Here is a 19,168-nt window from a genome sequence, read left to right as displayed (position 1 = left end):
AAAGGGCATCCAAAAGAGGAGTGTTATTAGGAGGGTGAAAGGATATAGCCATAATTCTGGTTTTTACCAACTCATGCCTGGACTATTACAATAACAAGCAGCTTGGTCTTCCGACCTCAAGTCCATTCCATCCTACACTCACTTGCCAAAATCATCTTCCCAATATGCATGTCCGACCATATTAGTCCCCTATTCAATAAATTTTATTTGATCTCTATTAACCCTGGATCATGCATTAAAATCCTTCCCTACTTTGCCCCTTCTTGCCTTTCTTGTTTTCTTACACTATATTGCTTTCTACATGCGCTGATCCAATAATAGTGACTTTCTTGCTGTCCTCAAACATAGCACTCTATCTTCCCATTCTTTGCCTTTTCACTAGCTGTCTTCCTTTCTTGCAGTACTCTCCTTCATCTCCACTTTTTGCCTTCCTTGACTTCCTTCAAGACTCAGCTCAAATTCTAAATTCTATAAATTCTTTTCCGCAGTTATTGTTTTGCTTTCCTCCAATGTATCATAGACTACCTGGAATGAGCATTATTGTTTGGATGTTGTTTGTCCTGTTAGTATGTGAGCCCTTAGAGAGTAGAACCTGATTTTTGCCTTTCATGGTTATCCTTATTGCTTAGCATGGTGCCTGGCACATAATAAACACTTATCTGTTATTTTTGTGGTTGATTTGGAGCTGAAAGGGACCTTAGAAATTTTCTAGTCCAGTTCGTCATTTTAGGTGAGGAAGGAGCTTAGTCACACAGTTTCAGACTCGGCACTCTTTCTGCTCTGTAATTCTGCCTCAGAGAAGATTGAAAATTATCGTTTTCTCTTTAAGCATTTAAACTTTAAAGTGTTAAACTTTAAACTTCCACTTGTTCCCTCAATTGAAAGGGGAACTAGTCTTGTTTTGCTTGGGTCCAGAGAATAAAATTAGGAGCAGTGGGGAGAAGTTTAAAAGAAATAGCTTTAGGTTGATGTAAGAAAAAATAAACAACTTTTAAACAAACTAGAGCTTTTTTTTTTTTTTTTTTTTTTTTTTTTTTTTTTTAATTAATAGCCTTTATTTACAGGATATATGCATGGGTAACTTTACAGCATTAACAATTGCCAAACCTCTTGTTCCAATTTTTCACCTCTTACCCCCCACCCCCTCCCCCAGATGGCAGGATGACCAGTAGATGTTAAGTACATTAAAATATAAATTAGATACACAATAAGTATACATGACCAAAACGTTATTTTGCTGTACAAAAAGAATCAGACTCTGAAATATTGTACAATTAGCTTGTGAAGGAAATAAAAAATGCATATTGTTGTTGAAGTTATATAATGATCTCCTGGTCCTGCTCATTTCACTCAGCATCAGTTCGTGTAAGTCTCTCCAGACCTTTCTGAAATCATCCTGTTGGTCATTTCTTACAGAACAGTAATATTCCATAATATTCATATACCACAATTTATTCAGCCATTCTCCAACTGATGGACATCCATTCCAAACTAGAGCTTTTTTAAAAGTGGAATAGCTCATGGTATCTAGGTGATGCAGTAGATAGAGTACCAGCCCTGAAATCAGGAGAGTCTGAGTTCAAATCTGGCCTCAGACACTTAGCACTTTCTAGCTATGTGACTCTGGGCAAGTCACTTAACCCCAATTGGCTCAGAAAAAAAAAAAAGGAATAGCTTTTATTGGAAATCTTTGATTAAGGTTGGTTGACCACTTGCCATGGATGTTGTAGAGAGGATTAAGTTAAACCAGCAAGCAGTTTTTTAAGCATCTGCTTTGTGCCAGGCACTACCAGGAATACGAACAAAGGCAAAAAACAGTCTTCAAGGAACTGACAACCTAATGGGAAAGCCAATGTGCAAACATTGATATACAAGTTTTATGTGTATCTGTGTGTGTGTGTGTGTGTGTGTGTGTGTGTGTGTATGAGTGAATATACACAAATCAAGGAATGTAAGGGATAGACACATGAATACAATGACTGATATGAGGAAAAGGGAAAAGGTAGATAGTAAAGGGTGTATTGGAGAAAGAAAGGAGAGGTTTCTTCACGTGGGATTTGGGTATAATTTCTAACTAGGGGAGGTGAAACTGAGGCTCAGAGATTGTGACTGTACCATTGTCACAGTACCATGGCAATTAATCAAACCTGTATGGTATGTTGCCTTATACAGTGTTAACTTTGAAGAATTCAGTTACAATTTAAGAGTATTAGCTTCTTCATGCAATGATACTAATAATAGCTGGCATTCATGTAACACTTTGTTGCAGTGCTTCTCAATTTTCTTCTGCTCATGGTAGCTCAGTATTTTTTGCTCTGAGGAATCCCAGCTATCTCTTGATGTGGGAGAGTTGGGAGTCTGTGTAAGTACATGCCATTGCAAGTGCAACTTTCTGAAAATTTGTGGCCTGCCAAGGTTATTAGAAGTATAAGTTTCATACAATCTGGGAAGCCTTTTGAGAGGCAGTGTTTTTTAGTGCCAAAGCTCCTCATATTAAACCCATTGTCCTTTGATTTACAGAACAATCGTGTGAGGCAGTCGGTGCTTCAAGTATTAGGATTTATAGATGACAAAACTGAGGCTCAGCCAAAGGAATTAACTTTCCCAAGACAGTGGCAGAGCTGGGACTAGAACTCATGCGTGTCTTCTGTTAGTCCAGACAAGCACATGGTCCTTTACCTTTTTCTCCCCAGACACTTAGAGTTACAGCAAGCAGCGCAGTAACGAACACTTAGTAGGCATTCAGTAAATACCTATTGATTGAGATGGTGTGCACTTACTACAAAGATTACTATTTTGACTTCTTGCTTAGCCATTTTATTTTGAAACAGTCACTTTTTTCTCTGAACTTCAGTTTCCTCTTCTATAAAATATAGCTGACATTACTGGCCCTATGTGCTTCAGAAGAAGTCTTCTCAAGTCAGCACAGTGTTTATTAGAAACACGTTTGCTAGCAAAAAATTATGTTACTATAGTTTGGTTGTACAGAAGAACCCCTTTCCATTCTAGAGATCTTTATGATTAGAGAAAATATGCACAAAACATATGTTCTTTCCTAGGGGTAAAGAAGCTCTTGCCCTTTTGCTTTCCATTGACCTATGTTTGTGGTATTTTGATAAAGAGAATGGATGGATTCATTCTGAAATTCCACAAGGATCTTAATGCCATCCATTCCATGAGAACTGGATAAAGTCTCATCATGCTTATAGCTATAAGAGTGTGGCAAAGATTTTTCTTTCAACTTCATCATTTCAAAGTCATCAGACATTGCTATCATGGAATCCAAAGCTGCATTATAAAATCTTTGATCTCTAGTATAAGAGAGCAATGAGGCAATTTCTTTTTGTGCAGTCTTGAGGCTATAAACTTGTAGAAGTAGTTCACACCCAGTAACTGTGGTTGTTGAAATAAGGTTCATAGGAATAAACAACAGTTTTGTTTTTGACTCCTGGATGACTCTCTTGAAAAAAAAAATTCTTTTTAGATCATAGACTTTAAGTTAGAATGGACTTCAAAAGTTGGCTTAACCTCTACCCAGATCAGGGATTCAGACTGTAACTTCCCCAGAAAGTGATCATCAACCTCCTACTTTTATCATAGCTAACCTTTACAATAAGGTATCTTTAGTACCTTGAAGTTTGCAAAACTGTTTACATAACATATCTTTTGAAGCATAAATAACCTAGTGAAGTGTATATAACTGCTGCATTATCCTTGCAGACCTTCATTCTCACTGTCTACTGAAACAGCCTATTTGACTTTTGTACAGCTAGGATTGTTGGGACGTTATTTTAGAGTTGAGATGAAATGTGTCTTGTTGAAGTCTTCTTTTCTCCTTTCCCTTAATCCCCAGCCCCCTTTACTTCTACTTTTGTTCTCTAGATCCAAACACAAGTTTAGATTTGAAGTAAGGCCCAACTATGTGATTATTCACAACAATTCTGGATAACATTTTATGTGTCTGTAGTATTTTTCATTTCCAGTAAGCTTTTCTCACAATAGATAGCCCTTTGAGGTAACTTACTTTTTTTTTTTTTAACATGAGGATATTTGGGATGTTAGAAGTGAAGTCACTTCTACACAGTAGCAGTTAGTGCTTGAACTCAGCTCCTCCTTCCAAGTCAGAGATAAACCAACAGTACTCGATATTCCTTTCTATGTTTATGACCTGATTCTCATACTTTTTTTTGCCTTTTAAAAACCAAATTCTCTTATTGCATTACAGACTTTTATTTTGGAGTGCCAAGTTTAGACATGTGGCTGGTTGTAACTTATACCTCAAGACTGATTTAATTTGTAAATACTTCTAACCATGACTCTTTTCAAAATACTTCAATGACTTTCTTTAGTCTACTGAACAAAATAAGAATTGAACCCCTTCATGATCCAGTGTCAGCATGGCTATTCAGTCTTCTCTCACATTCTTCTCTCATTAAACTGATCCTATTGACATAGTCCATTCACTGTTCCCTGGACAACATGTGTTCTTTCCCATCCCTGAATTTGCTCATGCTTTTCTATTCCATTGGAATATGCTTGCTCCTCAACCTTACCTCCATCTCTGTCTGTTCAATTTAAGAGAAATTCAGATGGCACCTCTTCTAGGAACTTTGCTTGATTGCTTAGTATGAAATAATCCTACTGTCCTTGGATCTTACATGATTAATTTTAAGTCTTAATCCTACTACACTATGAAAAGGAGTCCTTCAGGATGTCAGCCATATTTTACTTATAGCCACAACAGCATTATAAGGGCCATCAGAAGTCATCTAGTCTAGCCTGTACAGTGATCTTCCCTTCAACAAGTGTCTCTTCTTTGTTTGAGGGCCTCTAATGGATGGAGAATTCATTAAGTTCCAATATGGCCAGTTCTACTTTTAGTTAGCTCCAAGCCTGTATCTGCCTCCTGCAACCCATTCTATAAGGACTAAACATATAATTTCATTTCTTTCTCTCTCTCTCTCTCTCTCTCTCTCTCTCTCCTTTTTTTTTTTGTTTTGTTTTGTTTTGTGTTTTTTTTTTTTTTTTGTTGGACTAAGGTTTTTTCCCAGGGAGTAAGATCATACTTACTTAGTTTTATATTTCCTCGAATACTAAAAATAGTACTCTGCATGTAATACCATTTAATACATGATTGTTGGACTGGATTGAAATAAATATGATTATTGACTTTGGTTTTCTTCTTGTTTTCCGATGTTTTTAGGCACTCTTTGTGCTTTTCATCTTGGCCTATATCCACATTGCCTTCTCTCGCACCCCTATTAATTGTTTGGAACATGTGCGAGACAAGTGGCCCAGAGATGGTATCCTCCGAGTAGAAATTCAACACAACTCCAGCCGGGCTCCCATCTTCCTCCAGTTTTGTGATGCTGAGAGCTTCCCAGGCATGGTGATAGAGTCTGAGGAAGAAGAGGAGGAGGAAGAAGAAGATGAAATGACAGTAGAGATGTTTGAGAACAGCTCAATCAAGGTAAGCTGAACCAGGGTAGCACAATGGCAACTGAGGGTTTTTTTCCCCCAGAAAAACATATAGAATTTTTTTTAATCACTAGAATTGAATTTGGTTATAATCTAGTTCAAACCTTTCATTTTAAATATGGAGAGACTGGCCTAAAGAGAGGTGATTTGCCCATAGTCATGTACATAGTCAACATTTATTAAGCATAGCAAGCATTAATTAAGCTCCTACAATATGTTTGATAAGTGTTTTCAAGGAACTTATAATCTTAATGGGGGAGGCAACATACAAATTACTATATATAGTCATGGATAGAAAAAATTGGAGACAATCAACAGAGAGAAGACACTAGTATTAAGGAGGATCAGGAAAGGCTGATTGAAGAAGTATATTTTAGCTAGGACTTGAAGTAAGCCAAAAATTAGAGATAAGGAGAGAGAGCATTCTAGAGATAGCCACAGTTGAGAAACATAGTATCATTTGTTGGGGGAAAGAAAGGAGGCCATTGGTACTGGATTGCAGAGTACATGCAGTAAGACTGACTGGAATGCCAAACAAAGGCTTTTATATTTGATCTTGGAGGTGGTGGAGGTGGTGGAGAGCCCACTGGAATTTATTGAGTGGGGGAGTGACATGGCCAGAACTGCACTTTAAGAAGATCAGGTTGACAGTTGAATGGAGGATGGACTGGAGTGTGAATAGACTTCTTGTAGGCAGACTCACCTGTTGTAGAGGGCAGGTGATGAGGGTCTGTGCCAGGGTGGTCACAGTGTCAAAGGAAAAGAGGGATTATATTGAAGGCTCTCTCTGCCTCTTCTCTCTCCTTTCCTATCTCACCCTTCCTAGGCTGGAAATACAGCAGCTAATACAGAGGTTCAGTCCTACTACTGTTTGGTACAGAAGCTTTAACCTGCATCTCTATATTTCCCACCTGGGCTGGTTGCTTCTTAGGCAGCCTGGTGGCCCTTCACTCCTTAAGACTTACCTTAGTGGTGTGGGACTTAATGCAGACAGGTACCTGGTTGGCTTTAGCCTTACGGAAGTTTAGAGCTCTCAAACTCAAGCCATCTACTAGCCTTGTCCCCTAGGAGCAAGGATTACAGTTATGTGCCACCATACCTGGCGATAAGAATTTTTTAAATGATACCATGTATATATCAACAAGAATTTTTCTAGTACTATTGTCTAATGCTGTTTGTTTGGGTTTTTTTGCACCATTTGTTCCAGGTGCTGAGGATACAAATAGAAAGAATGACAAAGGTCCTTATTTGCCCTTTTTTTTGGCTGGGGGGAGGAGGAGAGAACAAGGATGATGAGTTGGGGTTAAATGACTTTCCTAGGGTCATACAGCTAGGAAGTGTTCCTTTCTAGGAATCCTGAGACCGGATTTGAACTCAGGGCCTCCTGATTCCAGAACTGGTATTCTGTCCACTGCACCATCTAGCTGCTCCTGACAAAGTCCTTATTTGCAAATAGTTTATAATTCTAATCTAGAAGACAAGTACATATAAGAATATACACAGCATAAATATAAAATTAGTGAAAGACATAATTGTTTAAGAAGGCAGGCATTAGTTGGGAAGAGTCAGCCAATGCTTCATGCAGAAGGTGGTTGTTGAGCTTTGTCTTAAAGGAGAAGAGGGACTGAAGTAGAGGTATTCTACTTTTGGAATTGTAGGTTTGGGGAAGAAACAGAATAAAAGTACAGTATCAGCACTTGAACTTCAGTCCCTGCTCTAGTTCTTAACACTATACCAAGTATATATCCAATTGAATGTTATCCCTTTAACAAAGGTCATTTTTGAGGTCAAATGCTTTTCTGAAAAGGATTTGGTGGCTCAAATCTTTCTGAATGATAACTCAATATTTCTGTAGCACATCAGTTTATAAATTAGGGAGTATACATGTATTATTAATCCCCATTTTATAGATGAGGAAACTGAAGTGATTTGATTATCATACAAAATAAGTGACAGGGCCACCACTCTCAGACTTCAGTATTCTTTGTTCCAAGTTTAATGTGCTTTCATTATATTGGTCTTTTGACCATCTTTATGAGGTAGAATCACTGCCTTTAAATATCTGAATGTCATATGGAAGAAGAATTAGACTTTTCCTTTTCTTGCCTTCATAAGGAGAACTAAGATCATTGGTTATAGAAGTTGTAGTAAAGTTGTAGTAAGATTCATTATAAGCTGCAGTCCTTCCAGAGATCCTCAGCTTACCAGGGGTATAGAGTAGATCCCTTGCCATTTTCCTGAGTAGTTTCTTCTTGACTGACAATTCAGACAAAAGCCTTTTCATTTTCCTTTGGATTTTTTTTTGTTGTTGTTGTTGTTGTTTTGTTTTTCTACACTAGGAACTCTGTTATCTGAGAGAAAATATTTTCCCCTAAAACTTTTAGTATAATAACTACCACCACTTTTCCATGGCATAATTTATAAGTAATTTGATAAAACAGAAAAAAGCCTTGGACTTAGTATGTTTCAAAGAGTATGAGGGTGCTAGTAATATTTGTGTTTCCTATTTATTTTACAAGACTATTGTGAGGTTGAAATACTATATATAGAAAACACTTTGTAAGAAACTTTCGAAATGTCAGCTGTTATTGTCAGAAGTCTTAGGATCATAGAACTTAGAGGTAACTTAGTACAACTACAAAGTCCCATGTATTTGGCCTAATACTGTCATCATAAAGAATTCTGGATTATAATAATTAATATTTATAGAGAGCTTTAATGTTTACATAATGCTTTACATATATTATCTCATTTAATCTCTAATTTTAGCCGATCAGTTGTTCAGCTTGGACTTGGGTCTTTGACAGTGATTTATTGGTTCATGTAACAGAGCATTCTAAGCTCGTATTGGTCTGGTCAGCCAAAGTCAAAGATACTGTAACTTGATTTTAACATAATGATGTCATTTTTGGTCTTCTTTGAGAACAAAGGACAACAATGAACCATTGGTATATAAAGCATTCATTTTGACTTCATGCTCAACATCATGCAGATGGCTCAGCCCAGTAAAGAATTTGGTTCATTTAATGTTATTTAGTATCCTTAAGTCCTCAGGGAGTAGTTATCCCTGAGAAGAATAATAGTTGTCTTGGTCCCAAAGGAATATTGAGGTTTTTGGCCACTTTATTAAAAGTAGCACATTTGTGTTTTTGCAATAGTGATCCAAGTCCCTTTAGAGATTACAGTTTAAAAAAAACAAAAAAACTGTGGCCTTGGAGGTAGGTGGTCGAGATTTGAATCTTGGTATTATTATCACCATCATCATAGGCCATTTCTCTTCACAGAATCTAACTGTCCTCATTTGTAAGATGGACTATATCCTTCCCAGGATTGTATTATTAATTTGCAAGTCTTTGCTAACTCTTTTGCTGCTGCTGCTGCTTTTTTTTTAAAACAGTTTGAGCTGGACATTGAACCAAAGGTGTTCCTGAAGCCTTCCCGGGTGAGCAACCCTGAAGCATTGACCCAGATGGCCAAGAATCAAAGCCAGGAGCTTTCCTTCACTGAGGCGACGACTAAAGGTATGCAGCCTCTGATCGAGACTGTGTCGGAATTTGAGATGCTAGCCAGAGCAGGTAAAGACAACTTCTTTTGGTACCCTGTTCTTTCTCTCTTCACTAACTTTCCCCCTTTTCTTCTCATCTCAGCTTTCCTTTCATCTGTTTATCTTTCACTCATTCCCTTAACCCTTTCTGAGTAAAGTCAAAATATGAGTGATAAGCATGTCAAGCAAATGCTTAATCAATCATGTGGCTATCTCCCTGGGCATCTGTTTAGGGAGAGAAGAAATTAAGGGGTTCTTTGAGTCCTGAGGCTTATGAGTGCAATTTGATGTAATTTTTTTAATCAGATTGTTTTCAATTGTTTTGGTTTAAATAAAAAAACAGACATGTTTAGGGCCTAGTTCTTTAAAAGTTAATGTGATGTAGTAGGAGAAAGCAGCTGCTGTAGGGTCCTTCTAGTCACAGAATTGACAAGATTTCAGAATTCTTCCCTGAAGAAGAATCTCCTTTACTACAGGTCACTTAGGACAGGAAATCTTAAGTCAGAACTTTTTTTTTTTTTTAAACATCATTGCATTTCAATAGAATTGCTTTCTTATGTAAATCCTATGTATATCCTTTTATTTCTGCTTACTTCACTCTGTGTTAATTTATTTAATTCTTCCCTTGTTTCTCTGAATTCCTCATATATTCCTCATTTCTTACTGTATAGTAATATTCTATCATATTCATATATCATAGCTTTTTCAGCCATTCTCCAATTGATTGGACCCACTTTGTTTCTAATTCTTCCCTACTACAAAGCGTATTAATGTGATTGTTTCAGTGTGTATTTGATCTATATTTTTCTCTCTTTTTAACTTGGGATATGTCTCCAGAAGTAGTATAGCTGGTTCAAAGAGTAAAGACAGGTTAATCACTTTTTATGCATAATTTTAAACTGCTATCCAGAGGGTTTATTAGTTTGTAGGATGTTAGGAGAAACCTAAGAATTGTTTTGCATTTTACTTACTATTAGTGTTTTTAAGGCAGTTATTATAGTTTGAAATTTTGGGGGGGATTGTTCATTGATCACTTATTATTGAGGAATGGCTCTTGGCATTAAATATTTATATAAATTCCCTCTGGATTTTTTTTTCTTTTATATTCATTGGTTTCATTAAGGCAGATACTTTTCAATTTTATGTAATTAAAGTCATCTTTTTTATCTTTTATAATCTCCTCTATCTTATGTTCTTTATAATTTTCCTGTTAAAGTAACAATTGAGACTTTTGGGGGGACCTAGCCACTGTAGGAATTTGTTTTGCTTGATAATACATCTTTGGGTTGGCTTTTTTGTTTTTATTTCTCACAAGTATTCCATTTTGCCAAATACACACAAAGATAGCTTTCAGCATTCACATCTTAAGATTTTGTGTTGCATAATTTTTTCTCCCTCTCTATCTTAGCTTTTCCCTCCCTGAAATAGCAAGCAATCTGATATAGGTAATATATGTACATAATTCATATTAGTCATGCCAAAAAAGGGGGAAATTATGAGAAAAAAAGAAAGTAAACAAATACACACAAAAAAGGTGAAAATACTATGCCTCAATCCACATTCCGTCTCCATTGTTCCTCTAGATGTAGATGGCATTCTCTAAGTCTATTGGAATTATCTTGGATTGCTGTATTGCTGAGAAGAGCCAAGTCTGTCCTAATTGGTCATCACATAATCTTGCTGTTACTGTGTAATGTTCTGTTGGTTTTGCTCATTTTACTCAGCATCAGTTCATGTAAATCTTTCCAGGCTTTTCTGAAGTCAGCCAGATCACATTATATATCTTTGTAAAGGGCTTTTTGTTTTGTTTTTCTTGCTTTCTCAACTAGGGGAGAGAAAGGGAGGAAATGCAGATCTCAAAATAAAATCTAATTAGAGTTAAAAAAAAAAAAAAATTCCCTTGCTAACCATTGCTAACATGTTAAAAGTCCTTTTGTTTTCTTTGAATTTTTTCCCCAAAACTACTTTTTTTGTCTTTTTATCTTTTTTTTTTTTTTTTTTTAGAGGCAACTGAAGTTAAATGACTTGCCCAGTGTCACATAACTAGTAGATGAAGTCAGATTTGAATTCAAGTCCTCCAGATTCTGGAGCCTTTGTGCCACCTAGCTGCCCCTTATTTTTTATTTTTCCAATTATGTCGTGTTTTTTAAATTTTTATTTTGGTATGTACTGTAAGGCATTACTTTTTGATTTTCCCAGCAGTTTTTGTCAAAAAGATACTCTTTCCTTTGATAATTATTGGGTTTATTGGACAAGTAAATGGTTTACTGTTCTCAGTTGCTTCCATTTATTGTTATATCTAGTCTAATCAGCTGATCTATTTTTTAAAAACGAAAACTAAATAATTTTGATCACTATTTTATAATATATTTTGAAGTTTAATAATGCTATTATGCTATATACCTTTAACTTGTTATTTTTTCTCATGGTTCTTAGAATTTACTTTGATATTCTGGATTTTTTTTGTTACTCCAAATGAATTTTATTTGTTACCTACAGCTTTGATATAGTAGTAACAATGATCCTGATCCTGCAAGTTAATTTAGGTAGTAGCATCATTTTTATTATATTGATATGACCTAACTATAATTACTGAATGGCTCCCTGCATATTTGTTTTCCTTTATCTCTTTAAGAAATGTTTTTAAAGGGAAGCTAGGTGGTTCAGTGAATAGATCACTAGCCCTGAAGTCAGGAAGACCTGAGTTCTTAACACTTCCTAGCTGTGTGACCCTGGGCAAGTCATTTAACCCCAATTGCCTCAGCAAAAAAAGGAAAAAAAGAAATGCTCTTTAGTTGTGTTTATATAAATCTTACAAGTATCTGGTAGTCTTGGATATTTTCTACATTTTTAAACGTTTTGAACAAGATTTTTCTTATTATTCCTGATTTTTGTTAGTGTTGTACAGAAATGATAATGATTTTATGCATTTGAATTTAACTGCTCTTGAAGCTATTAATCACCTCAGTTTCTTTGCTGATTCCCTGGGATTTTTAAAGACTATATCATGTCATCTGCAGACAGGGATAATTTTGTTTTCTCTGTGTCAAGGTTTTTCAATTTTGTTTTGTCATCTTATTGTTTTAGCTAACATTTCTTAGAACTGTGAGAGATGAATTTGGAATTATGATAAATTGAATTCAAACCCTGGCTCTGTAAGACCTCAAACAGGTCCTATGTCCCCTTGCACATGGTTTTTTTCCTTTTCAGAATGAGGTTTTGGTTGGACTACCATGATCTTGGAAGTCTCTTCCAACTCTAAGGGTATGATCCCAAATAAAAAGGGGGCGTGCTTCCTTGCTTTTATTCAGAAAGCTTCATTCTGAATGATAGCTTTGCTTTCAGACATCCTTTTGATTATATTAAAAAAGGGAGCATTCCAGTCTTATGCTTTTTAGACCCCCTCATTTAATTGAAGAGGAGACAAAGTTCCTAAAGGAGATTCCTACTTGCTTTTCAGCCAGTAATCAAATCACTGGCTCACTTTGAGGCTTTTATATAGATTCTTAAGGTTTATCAAGTGCTTTATAAATGTTATCTCATTTGACCCCACAACATCTCTATGAAGTGCTTGAATTATTTATTTTTTACAAATAAGGAAACTGAAGCACTTAAATGTAAAATGAGTTGCCCTCCCTGCACCTGAGCAACTCTACATCCCTACCTCACCAAATAATTATGTAAGGCAGGATTTAATCTCTGGTCTTCTCTGACTCCCAAATCCTGTGCTGTGTCCGCTCAGCCATCTAGCTAAGTGAAGATGATTAAAGGAAACTATAATTATCACCTATACTACCTACCTGTTTGAAAGGTAAAATAGAGCTATGTGTGTAAAACATTTTGTAACTGGGGAATACGATAGGATTAGCAATTCTTTTGCTTTTGCTTTTTCCTAGGTCACCATTCTATCTACATTTGACATTGTTGGCTTGTGTCTCATGTATTTTCTTTAATTAACCAGGGACTTTTCAATAAGGCTTCATTCTAGCAATGACATCTGAGGTTGGAGGTGACTTAGGTTGTATAGCTCCAGTTCTGTCAGAGCTTATCCAACCAGATATCAGTTCAACATCCTGTTTTCTGTTGATCATCTTAGAGTCTTCACTAGATTAGTCACAGATTAGTGAATTTCTCTGTGACATAGTAACTCTTGAAAGTTACAGCTGGGTTGTGCTACAGAGTATCTAGGAAGAAACTCTTTAGCAACCCTCATCATCCATCCCCCAACCTCTGGGTATCTTTCTACTACCTTTGGAGATATTGATTAGCATATCTTTAGGCAGGGTTTAGATGGGTCTACCAGATAAGGCTCCTGACTCCTCCATCTGAGTTCCTGCCTGTACTGCTCTGGTTTCCTTGAGAAACCCTCAAGAGTAAATTTCCCCTATAAAAGATCTACTTATGATAAAGATTTTTGCTAAGGACTTCAGGACTAAGCCTACAATGAGGTACTGTCTTTCTTTCCTTCATAGTTCCTTCCTTCTAATGGCACCATTCTCCTTACTCTAACCAGCCAGACAATGACTTTCTCCCACCTCATAGAGTATTTCCTTTCTCCTTGATAACTTTGAGTTCTCCCCTGGAGAACTTGTCTTTTTCCTTAGTCTAACTAAATCTGCTCTCCCAATTCTATTTTTGTATTCTTTTCATTTCTAATCTATTCATTTTGCCTGTAACTTCTTCCCCTAAATATATTTACCTTTTGTCAAAGAGAATGGCCATTGTGAATTTGTCACATGTTTATTTTGAACTAGATATTGTTATCCTGACCATATCAACACTACAGACCTTCAGTTTGTGGAAGCTGTCTTTATTGTTGGACTGAGGGTGATGGGGATTGTTATTGTCATCTGTCATACATGCAGCTTCAGCAGCTCACTCAGGAGAAGCATGATTAATGTGGGTGATGTAGACACCAGATGAAAGTTGTGGTTTGGTCTTTTGAAAAATGGTGGGTCAGTGTGAAGAAGAGGCATGTCCCTAGCTGACAGGCAAAAGGGATTTGGCACCCCAGAAGAATTAGCTGTAAGGAGGAGAAATGGGGTTGGGAAATATAGTGGAGTTAGGGGAGAGACCACATGGTAGGGGGGAAGGGAAAGGGAAAAACAGCACTGGGCAAAATGCTGTGATGGAGTAACCCAAAGGAAGGCAGCAGCCATGAGATGGCCCATATGTAGATTTTATAGGAAAAAATTAACCTCAGGGACATGACTGGAATTTCTGAGGGCATGGCAAGGTGAGACTGCTGGAGACCCCTACATAACCTACAGAGGGTCTCAGGAGTTTAATATAACTTGGATTTCAGACTGGACCACATCCCCAGAGGATGGGATGTTGGGTTAAACAGATCACTGGCCTTCTTATTTGCCTCAGGGATCAATTCTTTACTTTCTTTCTGTCCAACTTCTCTTCCCAGAACCATCATTCTGGACCTCATCATTATCATCACATCCCTGTGAGATGATAGCTATGATAAATAGTTTGAAAATGAGGATAATGAATCTCTGAGAAGGGAAGTGATTTGACTAGTTAAATGTCAGTTTGAAGCAGGCTCACTCCCCCAGCTTTAGTGTGCTGTTGCTTTTGCTCTGAGGATTCCTTCAGCTCACACATTCGTGGTTCCATGGTTCCTTAGAGTTCGGTTTCTTTTTTGGACCTTCTTAACTCTTCACATTTCAGTAGGCTACAGCTTTTTCTAACTTTGACTATATATGTTCTAAGCATCCTTTTAATGCTTATGGTCTAGGTTCTGGAGGGCTTTTTGTTGACTGTCTTTTCTTTTTAAAAATCCAGTGCAAGTAGAACTTTTCCTTAAGTTGCTTTGTTTTTATGTTTCTTTGTTGTTGTTGTTTTTTTAGGTGGGAGGAGAGCTTCCACTTGTTTTCCTTATTGAAATATTCAACAAGTTCAATTCAACAAATTTAGTAAACACATGTTTTGTATGAGACACTGGGAATTTAGAAATACAATTGAAGCAGTCTGTGTCCCCAAGGAACTTAAATTGTATTAAAACTATAACATCGTAAGCATAATAGAAAGAGAAGTTAAGAAAGAACTAATGCAAGCAAGTGGGGCAAGAGACTTTACAGAGAAGGTGGTGCCTGAGCTGGATATTGATTAGGATTTTAAAGGTAAGGAGTATGATGCTGGGAGATTGAGTACCAAGTTCATTGAACAACAAATAGTACAATTTTCCTGGAACCTAGACACTATCAGAGAGAGAGTCTAAAATGAGGTTACAAAAATATGTGGGCCACAGAGTGGGAAGTGCTTATAGATCAGGCTAAGGAGTTGATGTCGGGTTTGTTTTAATCAGAGAGAGGCTCTGAAAGTTTTTGAGCATCTGTGACTTAGGAAGATGATGACTGTGGCAGATATTTCCATCCTTGAGAGATGGATTACACCAGAGGACTCTTGAGCAAACATGCTCTTCACTCCAGAAAGATGGATGAAGAATGCAGTCTGAACCGTATCTTCATTCTGTCTTTTTTGGGGGGAGGAACGGAGTGACATGGATAGTACAGAAATTTGTGGGATTTTTTTTTTTAATTTTTCTGCGTTATGCAACTATGTTTATTTGTTTTATATTTCCATATGAGTCATGTTGGGATAAAAAAATCAGAACAAAAGGGGAAAACCATAAGAAAAAAAAATAGTGAAGTGAAAATAGTAGTTGATTCACATTCAGTCTTTGTAGTTCTCTCACTGGATGTGGATGGTGTATTCCATCTTAAATGTATTAGAATTGCCTTGGATCCTTGAATTGAAGAGAAGAACTAAGTTTATCATAGTTGATCATCACACAATCTTGTGGCTGTATACAATGTTTTCCTGATTCTACTCACTTTACTCAGCATCAATTCATGTAAATCTTCCCAGACTTTTTGAATTCATCCTTTTCATAGAATAATAATATTCCACTACATTCATATACCATAATTTATTCAGCCATTCCCCAACTGATGGACATCCACTCAGTTTCCAGTTTCTTGCCACTACAAAAAGGCTGCTACAAACATTTTTGTACTTGTGGATTCTTTTCCCTCCTTGATGATTTCCTTGGGGAAAAGAGCCAGTGCTGGCACTGCTGGAGTTCAGGGTATACACAATTTGATAGCCCTTTGGACATAGTTAGGAATATGTTTTACTTAATTTTGTATTTGTTGTTTGTTTGTGGGTTGTTTTTCTTGCCTTCTCAGTAGGTGCAGGAAGTGCTGGGGGAAGAAAATGCAGAACTGAAAATAATATAAAATAGAATTGGGGGGTGAGGAGGAATTAGGATTAAAGAGGATAGAGACTAGAGGCAGAGAGACCAATCAAGCTATTATATATAAGTCTCAGAGGTTATGCAAGTTAGCCTGAGTTGGTGTAATAGCTGTGGGGAGAAAGGCCTAGACTTAAAAGATATTAAAATAGACTAGACAAGACTTGGCATTTGATTAGATATTGAGAGTGAATTATATCAGCATTAGCAGACACTCACTGTGCCAGGAGTCCTCCACGATGGCTGAGGATTACATTCATATTATGATGAGGTTTTGTTGTTGTTGTTGTTTTTTTAATCATATCAGTGACCTTTGAGCAAATTACTTTAAGACTCTGTACTTCTGTTTCCTTATCTATAAAATATAGGAATTTGACAAGAAGACTTTAAGGTACCCTTCAGGCCTAAATATACTATTATGAGTCCTTTACCAAACCCTTTCCTAAAAGCAAGTATTGATATATCATGCTGACTCCAGAAAGAGCCTGGCTGTAACCATCCACAGCTCTAAGTAGGCTGATAAAAAGTGACTGATTTTGAAGGGGGAAGAAAGCAGTACCATTTCCTGCAAGGTTTCAGAAAGCAAGCTAATTTGTCAGATTCCATAGAATCCTCTTTTCTTCTGGCTTACAAAGCCCATTTCATGGTTTGTCCAACAGCAAGGTGGGTGGGAGTCCAGAAAGTGACTTACTATGCCTTATAAATTGGAGTTTCATAAACTGTTCCCTACAAAACAGTACAACAAAAGTTCTATGAAGTTTAGATTCATGGAGCTTACCTGCTAGCAGCAGGATATACTTATAATTTTAATACTGAGTATTGCCTTACTGTACCCAGACTCCTCTGTGAGGATTGCAGGAGATTCCTGGTCACAGAGGCTAAAGTACTGCTGTATTTGGAAGACTCTTTGTTTAAACTGTGACTGAGACACACAAAGGTCATGGAATCTCTTACACCCTTAACTGCCTCATTAGTAAAATGGGGATAATATCAATAGTTGCCACTTTACAAAGTAGTTGTGAGGCACATGTAAAGTAACACTTATGAATGTACATTGTTAACATTAAAGGCTGCTGTTGCTATTATTAGTGGGTTTGTGGGATTTTTTTACTGTTAGAAAATGAATAAAGCACTAATAGTAACCATAAAGAAAGGACTGACATCACAGCAGCTATACACATGTTTCTTTTCCCTCAATACTATTTTATTTTTCCAAATACATGTAAAGATAGTTTTCAGCATTCATTTTTATAAGATTTTGTGTTCAAAATTTTTTGTACCTCTTTGCCTTATGTCTCCCCTCTCCAAAAGAACAAGCAATATAATATGGGTTGTACATATGTACAGTACTTCTAAATATTTCCTTATTAGTCATGTGATAAAAGAAAAATCAGAACAAAAGGGAAAAACTACAAGAAAGAAAAAGCAAACAACAACAAAAGATGAAAATAGTATGCTTGTCTGGTTTGTTTTAATCAGAGAGATGCTCTGAAAATTTTTGAGCATCTGTGACTTAGGAAGATGATGACTGTGGCAGATATTTCCATCCTTGAGAGATGGATTACACCAGAGGACTCTTGAGCAAACATGCTCTTCACTCCAGAAAGATGGATGAAGAATGAAATCTGAACCGTATCTTCATTCTGTCTTTTTTTGGGGGGAGGAACGGAATGACATGGATAGTACCATTATATAATGATATATATATATATGTGTGTATATATATATATCATTATATAATGGAGTTCCTGGGAACTCATGATATTAATGTTGAACTGAGTGCTGACAATCTGGCAGCTTAGCCACCGTTACTTGGAATTCCCAAGCTCAAGAGAGCTCATGTCTCTGCCTCTCTAACAGTAGGAATTACAGGCATATGATACCTGGTTCCCCATTTAAATTTGCTGGCTAGAGGAGACAATCTTCAGATGCTACCAAGCCTTCAGTCTATGAATAGACATTTACAGTTATTGTGAGCAGACTCCCATAGACCTTGATCTTGGATTCTCAGAATGTGTGTGTGTGTGTGTGTGTGTGTGTGTGTGTGTGTGTGTGTGTGTGTAAAATAGGATTAATGACCACAAGAGGTCTAGTAAAGGAATAATGTCCAGAAAACTTCTAGGAGTAAAGATACAAGAAATCTTGTCCAGCTACCCTTGGATGTTGAGAGCTAATATGCCTTAGTGAATAGAACACTGAATTCAGAGACTGAGGATTGGGTTCAGGTACTGTTTTATTTTTCTTAATCTGCCCTTCCCACTGCTCTTTCCCCCTAAATTTAGCCACAACAACTGAATAAAATCTTTATTATAAACGTTAATGGACCAGATAAACAAAATTTCACATATAAAAATATGTGTATCTGTGAGTTTTAAGTTCAACTTCTCTCTGGCAGAAGTTAAGCGGCATATTTCATCTTCTTCTAGACTTAGGATTCTCAAAGTCATAAAAAGTTTATAAGTCTTTATAAAAAGTTGTTGGCTTTTTTCTTATGTATCAGTTTATAGTATCTTCCCGATTTTCTCAGAAATGATCCATTTTTCTCATTTCTTAAGACACAATAATATTCTGTTGCATCCATCTACCGTTACTTGTTGAGATGTTCTCTGAAAGGATACCACCTTAGTTTCCAATTTTAGGTAACTATTAAAAGAACTGCTATAGATACTTTTATATATATAAATCCTTTTCTTCTTTCTTTAAGCAATTTGGAGTGTGGCCTTAAGTTGTAGGATCTCTGGATTACAATTTAATATGGTCTTCTGGACTTCATTTCAAATTAATAATGTACCTAGTATGCTTGTTTTCTCATAGTCTCTTGAACTCTTGTTAATTTTTCCCTTTTGTCATTTTTCCTTAGTCTGATTGATAGGTATGAGGTG

At 36.5% G+C, this 19,168-nt stretch overlaps 1 protein-coding gene across 2 annotated transcripts in view; it reads left to right on the top strand.

Annotated features, from left to right (window-relative positions):
- The window catches only part of TMEM259 (transmembrane protein 259), a 58,003-nt gene that overhangs the window by 19,318 nt on the left and 19,517 nt on the right, over window positions 1–19,168 (top strand). The window contains exons 2-3 of one of the 2 annotated variants that reach the window (XM_031948018.1): window positions 5,204–5,470; window positions 8,876–8,999. In XM_031948018.1, the coding sequence (XP_031803878.1) occupies window positions 5,204–5,470; window positions 8,876–8,999 (391 nt within the window). Of the gene's footprint in view, window positions 1–5,203; window positions 5,471–8,875; window positions 9,054–19,168 lie in introns of both variants that reach the window. The other variant, XM_031948017.1, reaches the window with a different exon arrangement.

The sequence above is a fragment of the Sarcophilus harrisii genome, chromosome 1 (assembly GCF_902635505.1).
Source record: "Sarcophilus harrisii chromosome 1, mSarHar1.11, whole genome shotgun sequence".
Classification (NCBI taxonomy): Eukaryota; Metazoa; Chordata; class Mammalia; order Dasyuromorphia; family Dasyuridae; genus Sarcophilus; species Sarcophilus harrisii.
This window is presented reverse-complemented; position numbering and strand designations above follow the sequence as displayed.